The following is a 21,387-nucleotide window of genomic DNA, read 5'->3' on the forward strand; positions in this document are numbered from 1 at the left end:
CTGTGATTTCATCTGTTGTGGCTTGTGTCTCATTGCTTCTTGGTTCAGGTAGGAGGAGGCACAGGAGAGAAGGTTCCTGGTGCAAGCTCTTACCTTCCCTTTGTGATGAGCAGGGATAAGACATCTGCAAGTACAGAGCAAGATTTACTATGCCAGATTAGTCAGTTTGATGTTTGTAGTCTATCATTCCATCTCTTGCAGTATCTGATGCTTTAAGGAAAATGAAATACAACTACCAGGTGAATTCAATCTATGACAAGACTTTTCTCCCTTTTCTTTCCTCTGATCTTACACTAAAATTGTGGAATTGTGTGTCTCAATGTATGTGCTGCTTGCACTTTTCAATGAGGCGTTAAAGGCCCTTTTGTGATCCAGCTCTTTGACTTTAATAAATATGCTGTGGGCATGTTGCCAAGTTTCATTTGTTGTTGCACAACATGAGGCTATTAGGAACATTCTCCAAGAGACTGCTGTGGTGGAATTAGGTTGTGTGGTCTCTTCTCATCTCCCAAAAAGATCCAAGTACCTTTCTGATGATGATTGTAAATTTTTATTCTGTGTATGTGCAGGGCCATTGAAAGGTCTGTGTAGATACTGTTAATCATCTACCTCATGTTTCCAAGTGCTGTTTATCCAGCTTTTCATTGCAATCAAATTCATTCCTTCCTCTCTTCCGTCTCAGGCGTGTAGTCAGCGACTGCTTTTTGGACTCTATTATAAAATTGGTCTGGCCATTTGTTCACAGAAAGCATCATGCTGTCTTCTAGCCTATGATGCATTTGACCATTCAGCATTCTTGGATTTATTTTGGAAATTCCTTCTCACAAATGCTTGAAAATGTATCTAATCTTTTATGTTACATTGCCATTGCTAGAGGAGCTAAGATAAAAGCTAAGAAATGCAGAAGTGGGCTGGAGGTAACGAGACTCTTTCATTGGTTTGTAGCCCAGATACTGATGGTGTGATGGCAGAGGCTTTGCTCACATTCTGGTTCTCCGCTACGGACTCTAGAGAAGCACTGCGCGAAAGAGTTGGGAAGATCTTACGGAGGGGCCTGAAAAGATACACAGGGCCTCTGAGGATAAACGTCCGATCTTCCTCCATCTCAAGTAAGTATGTCACATTTCTTTTAAAAGTAATTCTTTCCATTTTCTGATTGATGGAACTTGGTTTTTTTTCCGTTTTGATGATAGCTTTTGATGTTACTGTGTCTGAATGGTGGTCTTTCATGCTCCTTAAGTTAGACCAAAATCAGTGGAAAACCTCTCTAAATCTTAAAAAAAATCTTAAATACAGATAACTGGGAGCAGTTACTTTGTGGTTTCTTAGTACAGCCTCAGCCTTCCTCCAAACTGCAGTATCAACTTTATGTCACTGTCATGGAGTCTGAAAGTGCAGGAAGTATATATGGATGACAAGGGGAAAGAACCAATGCACTGAAAAAATAATATTTGGTGTGAGGATCAAAAGCCTTGCAACTTCCCCAGAGGAAAGGGAAAGAAAGGCATAATGTTCTTATCTACATGACTTCTCAGGTAGGGATTTTCCCTTTTCACAAAGCAGACATAAATCTGCAGGATATGACCATTAACTGCATTACCTTCTACACTTTGGTTCCGCTACAGAATTTTTGTGCAGGCTTAGAATTTTGTCTCTGTCTTGGCTTCAGTTATATATAGTCAGCAATTTTTCTGTGTGTCAAACGTTTCAAGGATGAGTTCCTGGCTGACAGCTAGGGACAGATACTTGCTCCATTTGTTTTTGCAGAACTGCTTGCTCCTAAGTGCAGGGGTGAGAGTACAGTAATAGGGTGAGTGCTTGCTGCTTGCTGTTCCACATTAGGCTACTTGAACCAGCAGAAATCTGCAGAGGTTAGACAGCTGTATTTAGGGAACAGGAAACCTCAGCCAGATTCCATACTGGATGGATCCAGACTTCCTCCCACACAGAAATGAGCAGGAGCAACTTCTTGTTCCTCCTCTTGGTTCTTGAACTGGGCACAGATTTGCATTGTGGTAATGCAATGAAACTCAAATATGAGCTGTCACACTCCCATTGTTTCTTGATGGGCCAACCAGCCTTCCCCTTTGGAATGGCTCAGGATGACAGGTGACATCCCTCTGGGCAAGTAATCACCATTTCCCTGCAGTGTTGTTTATATGCCAGTAGTTCCTGTTCAACAAAGTGTACATGTAAATTCTCCCAGATAAAAATACTGTGTGGGTATCAGAGAGATTCGAAGAGATTTGGTTTTGTTTACACAGTTGGGTGGTGAGTTGGTGAATTTTGAATCTTTACTTTAATTTGATGCTTTACGTAAAGGATAAAATTGGAAAGAGTACACAAATTATTGTTAAAAAAGGACTGTGACCTAATCAAGTCGAGCTGCTTTTATTCAGTCTGGAAAATGTGGGAAACGAATCAAAATTGTTTTAGTTGACCTTGAACTGCACCAGGAATGTTACAGTAATGCACTAAAAGCTAATTAAAAAATTGGCTAATGCAATTGAATTGCAATGTTTTCATTAAATAGTCCCACTAAGAGATGGCATCTGTATTACTTTATCCAAGTTGTGTGACAAACTTTGTGCTGCTTTTCTTGGCTCTCCCAGCCTAACCATAAAACACTGACTGCACAGGTCAGCTACTCATTACAGGACTAGCATTGTGCAAGGGCTATGAGTGACACAAAGGAACATAAACAATACCTTGGCATTTCTAAGAGACAACAATAAAAGGCTGTCCAAAAAATTTTTTTGATCTTTTTTGCTAATAGGATTTCAGCAGTGGTATGAAGCTTAGGCCAGATCCTGAACAGTGTTGCCATTTCAGGTGGACTCAGGAGAAGAGTATAGAATGGAGAGCTCCTATGCTTTTAGAGGAGGTGCTGGTCTCAATTTATAAAACTCATTCCTCACACCAGGGAGAAGTGACAATTTTCAACAGATCCTAGAGGTCCAGAGAAGAATCTAGGTTTTGCCTTTTCTACTTTTCTCTCCCCACAAGTGGAAATACTTGTCCACTATTAGTATTTAAACCATAAAACCTAAGAAGCCCTAGATATTTTCCATGCTCTGCAGGCAGCTTTCTAAATATTGCTTCACTGTACCTTTTTGCCAGCTGGAATCCTTATTTATCCTAAGGCATTTTCAGAATTTTATTTTCATAATGGCTTGTAAAAAATCATTAACCTGTTCTTTGTAACCACCTTATCAAAATATTCTAATTTAGGGGCCATGATATAGCTCATTTTAGCTAAGCATAGCTCACTAGTTGAACAAATCCAGGTCAGGCACTTATTTATATCACATCCTAGGGGGAGTCTGATAAAGGGAACCTTCTTAAGTCTTCCTCCCCCGAAATAATCACCTTGTTGTTCAACACCATGTCTCAACCTTCACTTCACTCACAAGTATTTGCCTTGAGAATCAGTTCCAACAAACTCTTCCAAACTGGGTGCCACACTTGGGACATTCAAGCTGCAGTTCAGGGCAGCACTACAACATTAAGATGCCAGACCAGGGGTAGAACTTGCTTTACCTCTGCATTCCTGAGGATTGGGAATAAAGAGGGGATAAAGTCTACACTGACAATATATTCTTAGTTTTTTTTCTTTTTTTTTTTTTCTAAAATAGAGAGAAGCTTGATCATACATACGTGAGAAAATAGAAAATGTGCAGAACTTCAAGGAAAACAGCATAATACTGTCTCTGGTTTTTCTGTCACTAAACTGTAGATGTTCTTTACATAGGACTTCAAAAATACATTTTTGTCAGAGTACCTTCAAATGTATTATTACTAAAGTTCCTGCTTTCTTATTTAGCTAGACATCAGAGTCCCCTGGTCAAGGATGGTTTACATCCACACATTCTCTCTGATTTTGATAGAAAATAAGAACTGATAGAATTCTTTGTCCTGGTGTACAAACCCCACTAGAAGCCAAATTTTCAGTGAAGAACTAAGCAAACCTTCCCTGAAGAGCAGTGCAAGGGCAATCAAAGTGAGATATCAAAATGTCAGATGTCTTGGAAACACCCATGTTAGGACTTGCTTTTCCACTGGCACTGAAAGAAGATGTTGCAGTTTGGCTTCTATATAGTTCTGGCAACAAAGAGTTCTACAAGGCTGATTTATTTTCCTGAGGGTTTCTTGGTTAGAAGTAGAGTAACCTGACAGTCTGGATCCGTATTAAGTAAAGTGTAGAGCAGCTTGCCAGACTATTTCCCTTTGTCAGGTAGGTTGGAGGTATCCCAAAATGTATTTTTGGGAATGTACTTCTGATGTCAGAAAGAAGCTGATTGCAAGATCATTGGCACTGTTCAAAGTGAGTAGGAAGGATTCCCATCTGTTGCACAGCCAAAGGTTTTGACCATGAATAATGAGTCATGAATTGGTTTTGATCAACAAACCAACTGTTATTGTTTCTGTTCATCTGGAATCTGGGGCTTGCTAAAGCTCCTAACAACTACAAAGTACAGAACCTGGCAGACAGATTCTTAATTCTTTATCGAGTCTTCTGTGGGAGTTATGCAGATGAGTGTCTGACAGGGTTGATGAGGAATGTTCCGTGTCAAATAATGTATGGAGCAGTCTGGATAGTTGCCCTTTATCAGCCACAACAGCATTTCTGGGGAGTGGAACTGAACATGCATCTGTACATTGGGAAACAGTGGAGATCTGATATTCCTCCACTTTGAGGTCACTAGTTTGGCACAAGGTGGTACATTTCAGTAAGAGTCTAGAGAGAATGATTGAAATGGGAGGGACTGAAATGTATTTTAAAATTAATATTTTGCAAGGACATGCTTGTGATAAAGGCATTAAGCAAAAAGTCATCTTGACCTCTCTTCTCATGACCCAGATACATTAATTTAATTGATTTTCTCACTCAAACCTTGGTTTTACCCTGCCTTGTCTGCAGAGGTTGAGAGCAATTTGGGCTGCCTTTACTGTAGTAAGACATTGATTGCAGCTCAGGCATGAGTGTAGGTCAGGAAGAAAAGTAATGCTAAAAATCATATCTATTTTGATGCCTGCTACAGAACTGGTACATAGCAGATCCCTCCTCAGGCTGCAGGACAACCAGATGGAGCTGTGAGGTATGGACCCATGTCTGCCTCATGGATCAAGATGCTGATGGGGGACAGTGGAGGGAGTGACAGATGTGAGGACAGGGGCAGTGAACACCAGCAGGGAGGGAACAGCTGCGTGACAGGGACAATTAGAGGCACAAAGCAGTTGTTGTGGCTCTATCAGGTTACTCTACTCTGTTGAAGGAATGAGGATTGCATCACCTGTATCTAAGCCATGTTTTGCTACTTCTACAAGGGTGCATAAATCTGGAGAGGTAATTCCTGTTGTGAGCAGTGAGAATATTGCAAGGTTAGTTGAGACATTTTAGGATGTACGAACTATGTAACCACACAACAGCATGCCTTTCCTGCTAAACCCAAAGCTCATGTTTTGCCATCTTTCAGGAAACTCCTGCAGTTCCTTTAAGGTACAGTTTTTGGAACACAACTGAATCTGCTGTTCAGCGCTGTCATTCCCATCTCCCCCAGTACTTCAGACCTTTGTGATCTTCACTGTAATTAAAGAGCATTCGAGTAGAGCTATGATCCCCACTTCTGTCTGCACTGCAGGACGTGCACTCTGTGACATTGCTCTCAGCTGCCCAGTTTGGTGACCTACTAAAACTTGCCAGTGATCCTCTTTTTGTCTGCATGAACAACTGTTACCCTACCTGTCATAACTCTGGGTGAGGCCTCTGTTCCTGATGTAGCTGAGAATTTTTTAATTCTCACTCCTTTCAAGAAAGCTGTTATTATAATGTGGTGAAGGACAGTGGGAAAGATGCTGTCTCTGCTCCCTGGTGCATTTCCCAAACTTGTGCTTCAAATGCATTTCCAAGAATGTGTTATAAGTATTGAAGCACATACTCGTTCATTTCCTCCACTTATATCCCTTTTAAGATAATCTCTACCTTACCTTCTCTGTGTGAAAAAACACAGAGAACAGCAAGATGCAGGAACTTGATATAGTAGAGGATGGAACATGCAGTTTGCTTTTGAGACTAGAAGTTATGTTTTCACATCTAGAAAATCTGCAAGTGTAGAAACCTATAAAGCAATCAAGTTTCTTTTATAAATCAGCACCTGTGAAAAATTATGTAATTGGGTAAAACTGCATCAGGTTTTTAAAGCATGTATCATCTTTAATTTTGCAGCCATCTCTGGCCCTTTCTATGCTGAAAATGCATAATATCCCCTAATAATTCATTTGGTTGCTTTGCTTGCACTATGTCAATTTAACATCTGATGCTCTTACATCATAGAGTTCTGTCTGATCTTTTCCTTTTAACATAAACACTGAGCTCTGTGGATAAAATGAAATGAGGAGTGGGCACACAACTGATTCCTCTGATGCAGTGACACTGACAGTATTTAGAGATGTAGCAAAGTGAGCACATTTTTTCATAGGAACCTCTGAACCCCTCACAGATAAGATGTCCCATTCACTCTGCAGTTAGCTATAAGCATTTCCTTCCAAGTTTGCTCAGACACATATGTTGAGGAGTAAAAGAGTTCTTTACTGATTATTTATTAGCCTTAAATAAGTTAATCAGAAATTAAGAATTTAGGTGTGTTTTAGAGTTATTTTGTTTAATAAATATAAAAAATAACTATATTAACAAAATTACTTGTCCAGTTGAAGAACAGAGCCCTCTTCTAAGAGATGGAATGCCTAAGCTGCATTTCAATAGATTGCTGCCATTTTAATTTAAACATACATTTTATCATTAAAGTTAAACAAGCTTGAATTCATTAGCAAGCTCCATTTTACAGGTATTCAATGCAGGTTCAAGTCAAACTTGTTTACAGTAGAAGCTTGAACACTGTTTTCCTAAATGTGGCACAAAGAACTACTTTTGCAGCCATATGTGGTTGGGACAAGATACAACACTTTAATTGTTACTAATTGATGCTTTTTCTTGGTACTGCAAACAACCAGGGCAACTAGTAAATGAGCAGGGCAGCGAAATTTTCTCTCGTGCCTTACAAGAGACTGCTTCAAGGCAGGGCTTGCAACATATAGGCTGGCACAATATGAACATCTGTGCTCTTCAACAGGCCAAAATGGGAAGCTGGTAACAAATGAAGGCAAGCCCCTAGCAAGGTAAACCAGTAAGGAACTTTATTTTCAGTGGTGTCATGTAACCCAGAGTGCTTCCTGCTTTTGATCTACTGTGAGCTCAGCTTATCTGAAAATAGGGTCAGTTACTTCAGTTTTCCAAACACATGCATGTGCTCTGTGTTTGGGACCCTACCCTAGTGAATACAGCACTGAATTTTCTAACAGTAATTAAAACAGGGTATCACTGGCCTTTTTCCTTCAGCAGTGGATGGGTAGGAGAGTAGAGCAGTTGCATAGTAGTGACATAAGACATGCTGACATTCAGAGCTGTACAAACTGGCAGTGTGTGCGTGGAAGGCTTGTCTCTCCAATCACACAGAAGTTGATCCAACTGGAAGCAATGGGTAAAATTTTGCCCATGTGAGGTTTGTATTTTTTTCTAGGTGCCTGGTAAAAAGGCAAACAGAGATAGATGCAGGTGCCTTGCAGAGCACTGTGACTCACAGCAAAACTCGATGCAGTGGGAACATGCCAATTGAATTGCTTCCGGCACTGCACTTGAACAAGCTGGTTGCTCCTTTTGTCTTCTCAATGAGCTTTGCAACATAATGTAAGTGATAATAATTGGCTGCAGGCTTTATAATTATGAATTATGAGGTAAATGTCTCTCCACCCAGAGAAAAGCTAAAAAACACTGTTGTCAGTATTGCACTTAAAGGCAAAAGGTCCTCTTGCATTGTGAATTACATTTGTTGGTTTCTTACCAGTTTATAAAGTAGTGGTGTGACTCAAATGATGAACTAGTTCTGAAGATTGTATGAATTTCTAGGAAGACACTGGCTCATCATAGTTGAAAGAAACAAGTAGGGCCAGATTTTTCCAAGCACTTCTAGCCAATATAAATGTACAGGGGAAGTGGTCAAAGCCTTAGTACAATTTAGCAAACAGTAATGTTTACACCACAGCTGAATCCCTCTGCTGACCTAGCTTTTGCTCTGTGGTGTTATTCCATTTTGATGTAAGGGTTCTAGGAGACAACCAACCATATAATCCAGGGAAATTCACAGAATACAACTAGCGTTACTGAAATGCAAAAGTAGTGTATTTTTAATGTTTTCTTCCTTTTTTCATATGAATTGAGAAAATACAAATGTGCATTTTTATTTGAAAGAGGACCTTGGAAGTTGTGTCCTGCCCAGCAGTGAAATGTAATTATCTTCATCATGTGAACAGTTCCTGTTCATAGTGAATAAGACTTCAGTTCCTTCTACAGTGAATAGACTGTGCTGCTATATAAATGTCCAACTTTAACTAATCTCCCATCCTTATAAAATACAGCAGTGGTTGCACACACACACATCAGCCCTAGCACTGCCTTTGGTCTGTAACATTCCCTACAGACAAGCTGTACATATGCTGGAGTTCTGCTTGTTTCCTTTTTTCTATCACAATCTGCTCACTGTCACATTAAGAAATGAGTGAGCACACGTCTGGTACTGGTGGATTGCAAACAGACAATTCACCCAGCATACCTGAGGGAGTGTCAAGCCTGCATGCAAAACACATGAGATACAAACCCAATAGGTGACAAGTGTGAGCCAGAGCCCTTTGCATTCAAAAGGGACTCCTCCTGACTTGGTGTGGGTTTGGCTCAAAACTAGCATATTATTCTGTGTAGCAGTAAAGAGAAAGGAAGGAATTGGATAAGGATAGGGATTTGCTGAGAAAGCCTATCCAGACACAATACATGAAGTTGTTGACACCAGTATAGAATCACTATATGAATAAAAAACTACATTGAAATTATGATTTTTAAAAAATTAGTTATATTTTAAAAATGGTTTTGAGTGCTGGAAAATACAGTGGTAGCTCTAGTGAAAAAACAGCATTCTGGAAGAAAAGGGATAGATTTAAACCCTGAGCCAATGCTTGCTGTTGTCAGCATGGGCATGCCATATTTTCAGTGAACATACAATATGGGTGTTAAAGGAGGGAACGTGTTGCTAGCACCTGCTGGGCCATGCAATAAATTGCTATGAACTATCTACTTTAGTATTATTAGTGTACCAATAAGATAGGAGAAAGGAGAGTGAGCCACTGCTACTGTAAGCTTCCATTGCTACAGTGAAGTGAGTGCCTTCTGATCTTGAAGAGGGCATAGAGTACCAGATCTTCTCTGGCCCTCTCTTGTCTCTTGGATGTAATATGTGAACTGTTGATTTTTTTTTTTTTTTTTGCAAAAAAGAGGAACTTCAAAAATTTCCACCATAACAATTTCTCCCCAACAAAATTGTAGATCTTGAGTCATACAAGATTTGTTTTGTCCATACTCCCCTCCAGAAACACTGAGGGCCAGCAGGATGGGCTGGATGAATGCCTGGTCCTCAGACAACACTGCAGAGGAGGCCAGCAGCCAGCACATGAACATGAACACATATGAGCTACCCTGGTTTCTCCAGCAGCTCCCACAGCCATGCCTCCTGTGTGCCCTGTGCTCAAACAACTGTCAGAGGGATGACCATGAGGATGGGGAACCTTGTCTGTGCGGGGCTGGCCTTACCCTGATTGTCTGTTTCTTTGTTTCAGATGTGGAGCCAGTGAGAGCAGAAGCCATCTTCAATGACAGTAAGTGAGGCTTTTTTAAAACATCAGAAATCTCATCTCCAGCTTTTAAAATTAGCGTCAAGAGCCCCTGAGCACTTTTCCTGGCCCTTAAGAGCCTTTTCTCATCCTTCTGTCTAATGAATGTAACCTTGTACTCTCAGAAATTGGGACTTTGTAATTTTCTTTAGCACCCATTGAAAGGAGAGAGGTACCACAAGGAAATGTATAGAAGTTACATCAGCCTGTGATTATAATCAAAATGTTCTGGAATTTGGAATGGCTGACAGCAGAAAATTGTTCCTCGTGGAAATATATGGAAATGGGACTGGTCTTCTCAATGCATTGCTGTAGGGGTTAGATAGAGAGACCTTGTTTTAGAGATGTTTTTTAAGTTTTCAGAGAAAGAGGTCAGCTCGCTTGGAGATAACATAGTTATAAAAGCTATCTTTGCTTACAAGCTGTGTTTCTTTTAAGTCTGAGAAGGTTTGATCAGGTGCTTAGCAATAAGCTGTCAAACAATTGAAGATTAAATTACATCACTTTTTGGGTCTGATGTAGGTGCTGGTGTTCTGGGACACTGATAGAATGGAGTTTATTCCCTGTGTTTTGAACATTGACTGCTCAGGTGGTTGATAGGATTGTCCAGTTTTAGGACCAGTTACTGAGGATTACAAAGAGCTTTCAGGAGGGAAAAATGTTTGTTCAGACAGTCTTATGAACTGTGGTATATTCTGAAGTTTGTCTTTTAGACAAAATTTTGGACAGGTTTCACTGATTTTCTTCATTTTGGTTTTAAATACCAGATGAGGGCAGACTCTACACTGAGCTCATGAACTCCTCAGTGTGGTGTAACTTTTCTTTCTTTTTCTAAATTTATGAACATCTTTCAGTCTGCTGTGGTATTCCTGCTGCTTTTGACCATGAAGTACTGTTAACATAATGTTGTGCAGATCCTAGCAGGAAAGGGATGAGATAACATTCTCTGTGGCTCCAGTTTTTAACTTCTGAGGACTTCAAGGGGGCTGGCAGCTCCTCAGTGATGAATTACCAAGTTCTGTGTTGGCCCCCTCCCAGGTCACTGTCTGGGAGATGAGCCATGCAACAATGGTTTGGACTGTGTGGTCACTATGCAAATAATTCTCATCCCTGTTTCTTTTTTAATTAATTGGGATAGCCCTGTGTGTCAACTTTCCTAATGTCTAGCTGAAATTGGGACCTGGATGAAAACTAGTGGGTCTTGGTCCAGGTAGGATGGATTTGATGCTGTTTGGATGGGAGAAGATGGCTGAAGTAGGTCTATTCATTGAGGAAGTTTCTAAAGCTATACAGGAGCTTTGGCTGCTCCTGAATATCCTGAGTTAATAGCTGAAACTATGGATATTTCAATTTCTCTCTGGGTTTGGATAAAAATGCTCGTTTTGTGTCATGGATGCATCCCATGCTGGAGGTGTCCATATCTTTTGTCATCTCTGGTTGGAGCAGTGTGATGCTCTTTGTTTGAAGTGCCTCTCCAGGCCCACTTGCAGACTGCAGTGATCAGTTGCCTGTCTCCAGGTGACATCTAGCTGATGTAATTTGTGGGCATGCATGGTGAAACCCCACGACTTAGATCGTTCTCGTTCTAGGTTTTGCCTTTTTCATATTTTATCCTATGAGAAATCACCTGAGACATTAAAGTTGGCAATGCCTCTATTTGGGAATTGTCTTGGGTGCATGGTGAAGGTTTTGATTCCTGAGTCAGGCTGCTCACACAGCTAAGCCTGAATGTTTGACCATCATGGCTTTCCATGATAGTCAGTTGTGCATGGGTTGTGCATGAGGAGCTCGGATTTGGGGGCACTGGTGGAAGGTATGTTTTCTTGTTGATGTCAATGCATTTTTACAGAATATAGGTGGTATGGAATTTTTCATACGTTTTCCACAGCCATTCGCAGGATTTCCTAAACAAAAGAATAGCTAATACTGTCTTTGTCCTTTCTGACAGTCTGTGGGTTACGGCAGAACAGATCAGTCAAGTCCATGGCAAAATCCTCATCGCTGCGGATCGTTGGCGGATTGTCCTCTGCAGAGACCGGGGACTGGCCGTGGCAGGCCAGTCTGCAGTACAACAACATCCATCGCTGTGGTGCGACGCTCATCAGCAACACATGGCTGGTGTCTGCAGCTCACTGCTTCAGAGAGTAAGTTCCCACCTCAGAATCTGCAGCAGAATGTGCCCCTTCTGTATCAAGTTGTGTGGTTTTGCAGATTTGCACCACACCCCTGACTCTTTCCCAGACAAATAATTTTGGAAGAGAAAAGTCAGAGTGAAGTAGGCCCATCAGCTGGATGTTTTAATGAGAAATCAAAGACTGGCCCTCAGGAGCAGAACTGGCAATTTTATGAGTGAAAATCAATAGTCACTTGGCTTACTGACTAAAAAAGTGCAGAAAAGGTAAGCAAAATTGTGGAGTATTTGTTTCCTGTTATATTTTACATTTCTTAAACTAATGCTTTGTGTTACAATGGGGTTGCTGTCACTGCAGACTGCTACCAAGAGCTACCATCCCATGTTCCTGCCCCTCTGCTCACCCATGCACTCCCAGCATTTTTTGTTTAAAGCATGGCAATTGTGAAGCTGCAAGGTATTTTAAAATCAAACAGTTGGTGGAACAGATTATCAATGTGCAAAAAGAGTGAGGGAAATGAAGAGTTTACAGCAGAAGAGCTTTTGGATTTGATGACACCCTGTGGCCACACAATGGTTAGATGAGGGACAAGGAACAGGGGAGGAGTACAAGACTATGGCTGAGGAGGGAATGCAGGAGTGCCCTCTTCTAGCAGCAGCCCACAGTTCTGTTATGGAAAGTGATGGATGCCACAACTGTCTAGTAGGGAGCTAGCTTGAAGGAGTTTTACAGTAAAGGCACTCTGCAAATTTAAAGTCCCAAACACATATTTACAGCAAAATACTTATATCACTCTTACCTTTTTCAGCATGACTCACCCTCAGAAGTGGACTGCGACTTTTGGAGCTCTTTTGAAGCCACCAAGCTTGAAGCGATCAGTCAAGACAATTATCATCCATGAGAAGTACCTGTACCCAGAGCACGACTATGACATTGCACTAGTGCAGCTCTCCAAACGAGTGGAGTTCACGAGCAGCATACACCGCGTCTGTCTGCCAGAGCCATCTCAGACCTTTCCCTACAATACTTACGCTGTCATCACAGGCTGGGGAGCTCTCACCAATGATGGTGAGTTCTGAGTCTGCCAGGTGATCTGCATGGGCCATAAACAGCAGCTCTGAGTGAACTGATACAACTTCTGTGGCCTCATGCGCTATTACAGCAAGCCTAGGTTTGTTTAGTTGTAGGCATCAGTTTCTTTTTCTAAAACGTGAGTGGATAAAGATAGAACTACAGTCCACTAGAGCAAAAAAAAAGAATACTCTTCTGTTTTCCCAGCCTTTCCATTTCGTATTGTAAATTCTTAAGACAGGTAGTCCAGCCATGCACGTGTTTATATAGAACCTAAAAAACTATTCTGCCAGCACTAGTCAGAAGCTACAGATAACTGTGAGCTTTCAGGTAAATGCGAGTGAGCTGTGCATTACCCAAGCTTACACTCTCACCAGACCACACTAAGAGTACATTTAGCAATGGAATCAAGATGTCTTTTTTTGTATCATCTGCTCAAATTGCCAGGTAATTTGTGTTCCATGGAACATGGAATTTGTGTTATGGAACATGTGTAAAATATATGGCTTTACACTTAAGGCACTGTGTACCATGTGATCATTACTTCAGTCTTAATGGTTCCTGAGTCTGTGATTCTATGTACTTTCTCCTTAAGGGCCTGACCTAGGCAGATCAACAAGCAAAACCCCCACATTAAACCAAGTCAAGCTGGTCCTCCATAAGAGGACATTAAACACTCCTCCTGTACATTAACTACTGCAAAGTAATTATGTTGATAAATACCCAAATTTTATTTTCTTTCAGGTCCAGCCCCAAATGCTCTTCAGGAGGCAACAGTGAAACTTATTGACTCAGATACTTGCAACAGAAAAGAAGTGTATGATGGGGACATAACACCCAGGATGTTGTGTGCGGGATACTTGGAAGGAGGAGTAGATGCTTGTCAGGTAATTGTAGCTGAAAATTAGAAAGGAAAACTATTTTAATGCTGATTGCAGTATCTGGTTGACCACATCTTAATGGACAGTGTATTAGTCCTTCAAACAGGCTCCAATCAAACAGGAATTTTAGGTGTAAAGTGGAATAGCATTTAGTACACATCATTTAGCACTAAATGCTGTTATACTAATTATGAGCTAAAAATTAAATGTCTTAAGTAGCTAACATCAGACATCTGTAGAGATGAGAAGGAAGAGGGTTAAGAAGGTTAAATTACCAGAAAAAATACACTGTTACTCACTGAAATTAAATGGTGGACTGGATCATATCATAACAGATCTTTTACAATGTGATCTTTAGTAACAGACTTTGCTCAGTGAAAGGAAAACTGTCTGAAGCAAAGATAACTATAAGGAAGGTAGGTGTAAAAGAATGGGAAGGAAATATGCATGCTGCAGGTTTGCAAACATTCCAAGGAAATGCTTATGTTCAAAGAAAAATATTTCCATAGTGTTAACTTTTAAAAACATAATTTATATTTATGTTATTTTTAAAGATTTTGGTCTTAAAGTGCTGATTTAATACAGACTCTTCCCTTAATCCCAGTCCTACAGATTTTTGCCAAAAACAAATTCCCCGCAGAGTAAGCCAGGGAAGCTCATTCCTCTGTTCCTGGCTCACCACAGAAAAGACCTAAGCAGAAGGGTGCAACTGCTGTTTAGTTCAGTAAATAACTTTGGTGAAAGTTGGGGAATTTGGTCTGTTGTGTGAGGATTGCCTCTCAGTCTGTAAGGTTTCCAGTTTAATTATTATTACCATGTCATACTATTAACAGTATGAAAACTGAGCCTTGGAAAGTGGATAATACCTTAAGGAGATATCATCTGACTAGAAGACCAAGTTCTTGATGAAAGCTCAAAGCAAAAAGGAGTTCTAAGCTCATTTTTAAATGTTATTGCTCAAAGCGACTAAAATGGTTTATTTTAAGAATAGCAATTGCTATTAAAACCTGTTAAAAAAAAGGTTCATGCTCTCTTAGATTGCTGCCTACACTGGTGTTTCCATACTTTGTACAAGGAAGAAGACAAGGCAGGTGGGAAGCAGTGTATCACAAAACAGAACAGAAGCTTTTTGTTAGGTTTTTTTACCAAAACAGAGGTCAGGAGGTGCCCTGGCAAACAGGAAAATGCCACAGACTTCTGACTTGAGTTTCAGAAACGGTCTGGATTCTGCACAAATGGTTTCTCTTGAAATACTGCTTGTTAACTTCTCTTATAGGACAGACACTCCTGTCTATGGAGAGAATTGTATTTTCTCTTCTGATCAATTAAATATTTCTTCCCCCTCCTCTTTTTCTAGGGGGACTCTGGGGGACCACTGGTTACTCCAGATTCTAGACTGATGTGGTACCTCGTGGGAATAGTGAGCTGGGGAGATGAATGTGCCAAGCCAAATAAACCTGGAGTTTACACACGAGTGACTTATTTCCGTGACTGGATTACCACAAAAACAGGCATCTAATTCCAAAGTAAAAAATGGATTTAACTACATAGACTACATGTAACTCATATTTGTCTCTAATTCTTAAAGGTTATTTTTTTAGTAGATACATTCCTATGTAATTTTGGTTGAAGCAACCTTAGTCCACAGCAAGCGCTATCTTTGCTGTCAGAGACACTAACCCCTTCTGAACTCATGCTAAATGTATGAAATTGTCTGCCTCATCTTTGAGCTGTGAAACTTTCTCCCTTACCAGAAATTATGAACTGGCATCATTAAAATTATGTTTAAAAGCTACCAATTTACCTGCTTTATAAATGCAAACATTTTCCAGTGGGAAAAAAAAAGAAAAACCAAACTTTTCTTCAGCCATGGGCAAGGTCTGCAGCTGAATCTTCCTCCTCCAATGATGCAAATGCTGTCACAGCTGTGTTTCTGGCAAAGTGGATCCTTGATGATTATTTTTCTTAGAGACTATCATCTGCACTGACTCCAGCAGAGAACCTGGATGCTCACCTTGCTCTGTGGCCTTGGTAACTAAAAGTGCATCAGCAGGACTCAGGTTTGGTCCTAGCTGAGGAAAAGTAGGATTTCTGTGATTGCAGGAGGTTAGAGGGGAAAAGAGAAAAGCTTGATGTTCTTATTGCAAACTACATTTTAAACGGGAATGTTTTTGTGGATTCTGTGAAGTTCAAGTTGCTTGAAGTTGCTATTGTGGAAGTGCTTCATCACAACATTGTGCTGCTACCTCTGTACCTGTTGTCTTCGAGACCTACTCTGTTCAACACACAGTATGCTTAAGATGCAGAAACACAAGATCTACTCAAACTGTTTTTTTTTTTTTCTTTTAAAGTCTGTCCCCATGAACAATCTCGCTAGAAATAAATATGGCATTTAAATTTGTTCTAAAGGAAAAAAAATATTTGCCACAAATGAACTGGGAACTACCTTTTTTGATCAAGAAACAGCATGCTTTTCCAAGGGCATGCCAGCCAGCAGAAACCATCTCACTGCAAAGCAAGTGATTACTGATACTTCACTGATGGATTCATCTCTGCCATGAATGAATAGGATCCTGAATATGAATGCCTTATGAGGATGAAGAGTAATTTCATATTAAAGAACAATTCCAATAAGAACTTCAGAGTAAAGGCAGTCCTTACATATTGGTTAAGCACTTTTCCTACCCCTGGGCACAACCTCTCATGGATTGCTGGTGGAAGGGGGTCCTTTAGAGCCAAGGCCTTCAATGTGGGGATCCAAAATGTTACCTGTAGTCTTCAAATGGCCACTGGACAGCTCAGGCTCTGAATGCAGGGCTCACAAGGAGTCTGTACAAGACATAAGTGAAACTGCAAGTCCCACACCTGCACCTACCATAGCTGAATATTCTGCTGAAACATCCTGCCTCCCCCACTGCTCAGGACTGGATTTCTCCTCAGCCTTCCTACTGTGCAAGCTCTTCAATAATCAGCATCCCCGGGAATGAGATGCTTGCCATTTCTTGAAAACTCACACCCTGAATTACAAGTCTACATATGAATGCAAAAACCTATGTTTAAGACTCGGTGGTGTAGGAGGGGTTGTCTTGTTATTGGGCTACTTCCAGTCATTCTGTATATCTTTTGGATTTTGGTAAAAGACAAGTTGCCTTATCTCAGAAAGAAATCTACTGAAGACTTTAGATTAGTTTTAGTTTTGACATAGTAGTACCTTTTTTCTGATTTTCCATGTCATTGTAAAAAGAAAAGGATCGTGGGAGTGTTAGGAGGATAGTTAGATGCAGCAAATCCATGTCCTTAATTTATTGATGAAGTTTGTAATTTATGCACTTTTGAGTTGCTGCTATTTTTCAATTAAGAATTTACTCAGGCAGGGTTCGTTACAAAACAGAAACTTCATGGAGCTTTGAATTAGATAACCTGAACACATGGTTTTCTTCTAGTGCTAAAGTGCCCTTTTTTCAAAGGCATCCTTGGGGGGGGGTGGGGGGGGTGGGAAATTACACCTAGTTTTTTGTGTCTCTTATTGGTTTGAGGGTGAAAATCATGAGAAGTGTCCTTCACAATCAGCTGATGAATTGTGATTGAAAATAAACAGTAGTTCACTTTCATAGACAGCTAAAGCTTTGTTTTGCACTTAAATCTCTTTTTGCATAGCAAATAGAGGGGCAACAATAAGGAGGTGAGGCCCAGATCCAGCCCCTAGAAACTGGTTCCTACCTCACACAGCAAGTGACATGTAAATGCAATACCTTTAAAATGAGAAAGGCAGCCTTTATTTCAGATTTCTCATGAGTGGCTAAATAGCCAAGAGGTGTGTGGGAGAATGTCTACCTTACTCAGGGAGTCCTGAGCCAGCCAGATGCACTTTTCATAAACTTTTTAGCAAACTGTCTGGCCTGGGTTTGTCTTATATTCCATGTCAGTGTTTTATTTATGATGACTCTGTTTGTTTTCTGCCTTAGAGTAAAACAATGAGGCTACTGTGTGATTAAAGAAAAGGTTTTAAAAAGCCTTTTATTATTGTTAATGTTAAGATTTAGCAAGGATTTAAACAAAATAAAGGCAACATGTTTCATAACATTAAATGTATTTAAAAACAACAGATCTTTTTCTGTCCTTTTTCTTAGCATAATAATAAGCTAAAGTTTGAATATGATGCAAAGTAGACTAATCTTCCTTATTTTATATAAACCTATTCTAAAACTACAGTTTGCTGTCCATTCCCTGTCCTAGGAATCGTTTTGTTATTAACGGTGGTTCAACTTTACGTGTGTTTCAGCGAAGACAAGGTAAGACATTTGCTTTTCTAAAATACTCAGAGGTGAATTTCAGTTAAGACAGCACTATGCAAATTTGAGAACGGATCTGAAGCTTCATTCAAGGATTCACCACCTTGCTTTTGCCCTTGAAAAAAACCCATGTGTGACGTTCCATCCCTGCAAACTGGCTACGGGGAGCTCTATGCTGCTAGCACCAATTCTCCTGAGATTTCCCAGGTAGATTTAAAGCATCAAGAAATGTGTTCCAAACCTCTGGTTATTCCGATTGAGTTGTCTGGGGCTTTCTCAATGCTAATTTTCAGCTTGGAGCTGAAGAAGGAAAGAAAGAAGAGGCTGATTGCACAAGGCCTAATCATGTGAGGAGGTCTGGTTGAATGACATCAATCTGTCATCGGGATTTCTTATGTAAGTAAATCTTGTAGAAAATCCCATTCTGTAGCTGCTATTCCTGTTAACAAATTAGATGAGCCGAGAGCCAAAAGTCATTATTTAACCCAATGAATGTTTATCTGGCAACTTGCAGCCTGTGCTGCAGATTCACAGGCATGGAAAAGCTGGCTCTTCCTTTGGAAATACATTCATACACATCTCAGTGTGAAATCAGCTTAGGTAATTGGTGCCCTCGTTTATCTGGAATTATCAACATTATTAACATGGTTTCTAGGAAGGTGTCACTTGCTAGAGCAGTTTTAAGTGGCAAGGTCCTTCAGCCCATCCTGCTGGGAAGCTGGAGTCCTTTTAAATATGCCATCAAAACACTCCTACACGACACGGGTTGCCAAAAAGAGGAGACAAAGCCTTGCCAGTCAGCACCTTGCTCCTGCAAGAGCTGAGGGCAAGCCACAGTCTATGGAAGGACGTTTGGAAACCTACTGAAAGATGTTGATGTAGATTTATGGTAACTTCTGGACTGGCCTATGTGCTAAACTGAACTGTGTTTGCCTTAGTATTTTAAAATAACACATTTTTAGGGAAAAAACTACAAGAGTTTTGTCTGCTAATTTGCTTATTAACTAAATCAATCAGGGAAACAAATATATGTTCCCAAATCTCCACTATGAAGTCCCCACTAAGAATGTGAAATTGCACCTGTAAACCAGGAAATGAAAGACTAAAAATACCCAAGCAGCTTGGATTTTCCCAGCAGATGGAAAGAAGATTTACAGCTACTTCAGCTTCAGCTCCATTTGAAAATACTGGCTCTAAAGAGATGTATTCAGTACCTGGATGCAGAATGAATCTACAGTGGTGCACATAAACTGAAGCTGCAGAGATTTGGGACATGAATAGGCTCAAATTTGGAGGTGGTGATGTTCTCCTGGTCACAGCCTCATCCCACTTACTGCTTCAGCAAGTCTGTAAACTGACAGCTCTGCTTCCGACCTCAAAGCTATACCTGACTCTAGCATGATGCAAATAAGGAGCTGGGATTTCCTTTAAAATTAATTTATTTCACCAAATTTACTAAGGTTTAATGTCATATGTAGTTTTTAAGAAGAAGAAGACTATGGGGGAGGGGGAATCAAATTACTCCAGATGTTTCAAATTTTGCAGTCTTAGAAAGGTAAGGGAAAATGTGTATGTTTTTTGATTTGGTACCATCAGCCTAGAGAGTTCCTCAGTACACCTGCTAATTGATGCATTTGGGAACTTGTTTCTTTGGCTTCTGGGGTAAATAGAATCTTTTTATTGCATGTCTTTGTGGCATTTTATCTTAGAAGGTCCACATTCATGGTTTTGCCAACTGTTAGTGTTTACCTCCTTACTGTTAAAGGGTTACATGAAAATTAACTGGATGTTGCTGTTTCTCCACTTAGGCAAAAGGCTTGTCAGTATTTGCTGTGACTATGCAAAATCTATTTCATGTGAGATGACTGTATCAAAGTGGACTGGGTCTTGGAAAATGTAATGACCTGGGCACAAAGATGGTAGGTAGCAGATTCTTTTAATTATTATTTTCATAACACTTTTGATGGGTAAGTACTTGAAAATAAGAATGGTTAGGTTAACCTTGAAAAAAAAAAGATTAATTTTTAAGGAAAGAAATTTTTAAGGAAAGAAATATAATGGTAAAAATCACCGACAAGACAAAAATTGATGCAAGTGACAAAACTGAAGCTGACTTTTTTTGGTGTCTTTCAACTCTTCTTCATTTCCTCCCTTCTCCCCTTTTGTCACTGGGACTCCTGTTAATTCCGTTCATTAGATACATGCCCTGCTCTTTGAAATTACTGTGTTGAAGTAATGAAAGTTATTCTTCCATGTCCTGATTTTTATGTATTATGTGAAAAAGCTACAAAGCAAATTACTAGCTTTAGCATCAATTCCTTTACATAAGGGTCGCAGTCGACATCCAGAATGGCTTTCTCCGATTATCCCGTCTCGGTTTTCCATTCGACATTCCAGACTTCTAGTGGCCTCTAGTGGCTCTCCGAAATTTGCCCACATCTCCAATTATTTGTGGGTGAAAGCAGCGGTATAGCTGGCAAGAGCCTTCACCGTGATCCTGCCGAAGCACAGCCCGCGTTTGAACGAGCACAGTGTTGTCCAGCTGCTCTTAATCTTTGTTAATTAAGTACAAAGGCTGTGTGTGCTCTTGGATTGAGGTGAAATCTTGAGAGTTGCTAGAATTCTGTTAACAGAAATGCCAAAATAATGTACTGGATGCTTTCGAAGAGCACAAAACTTGGGTCTTCTTGCCCTTACAAGTTCCCCTTAGTTGGTTGGCCTGTTCGGATTTTTTTTTAAGTTATAAATATTTTAAAATACAAGGTGACTATTCTATATTCACTGTATACAAGGACACTTTTGAGTGCTTGAATCCCTCCCATTCTAGACAAGATGTGCTAATGGTATCAAAAATAATTTAAAGTTGTCTCATCTACTCCAGTGATCGGGATAACAAAAGGGAATGCCGGGCTCAAGCTGAAGAGAGACTAAGCTGGATGATGGGAAGGTGGGCTGTGCTAGTATCTTAATCAAGAGTCCGGGAAATGGGAGAGAAAATACTGATGGGAGGAGATGTTGGGTTTACTGGGGTGGTGTGGAGATGGTGGTGGAGGCAGCGCAGTGGCCTCTCTCCTGCTTGGTTTGCCTTCTCTTGCTTAATCACCACCAAAAGAGGAGGAAAGGTTTCCACAAGCCTATATACCACCCCGGCACGGGCCGTACTTTGGTTTTGGTAACTCTTTGCCAAATCTCCTCTGCGGCCTTGGCTACCTTCTTGTATTTCGCAGTTGGCTCCCT

At 40.3% G+C, this 21,387-nt stretch overlaps 1 protein-coding gene across 1 annotated transcript in view; it reads left to right on the plus strand.

Annotated features, from left to right (window-relative positions):
- Positions 1-17,325, plus strand: part of LOC134418996 (transmembrane protease serine 11E-like) — a 41,735-nt gene extending 24,410 nt beyond the window's left edge. The window contains exons 5-10 of the mRNA XM_063158001.1: positions 946-1,109; positions 9,721-9,759; positions 11,723-11,918; positions 12,715-12,974; positions 13,722-13,864; positions 15,216-17,325. Coding sequence (XP_063014071.1) covers positions 946-1,109; positions 9,721-9,759; positions 11,723-11,918; positions 12,715-12,974; positions 13,722-13,864; positions 15,216-15,377 — 964 coding nt within the window. The 3' untranslated portion in view covers positions 15,378-17,325. The remainder of the gene's footprint in view (positions 1-945; positions 1,110-9,720; positions 9,760-11,722; positions 11,919-12,714; positions 12,975-13,721; positions 13,865-15,215) is intronic.
- The last annotated feature ends 4,062 nt before the right edge of the window (positions 17,326-21,387 follow it).

This window comes from Melospiza melodia, chromosome 5 (genome assembly GCF_035770615.1).
Source record: "Melospiza melodia melodia isolate bMelMel2 chromosome 5, bMelMel2.pri, whole genome shotgun sequence".
In the NCBI taxonomy this organism is placed as follows: domain Eukaryota; kingdom Metazoa; phylum Chordata; class Aves; order Passeriformes; family Passerellidae; genus Melospiza; species Melospiza melodia.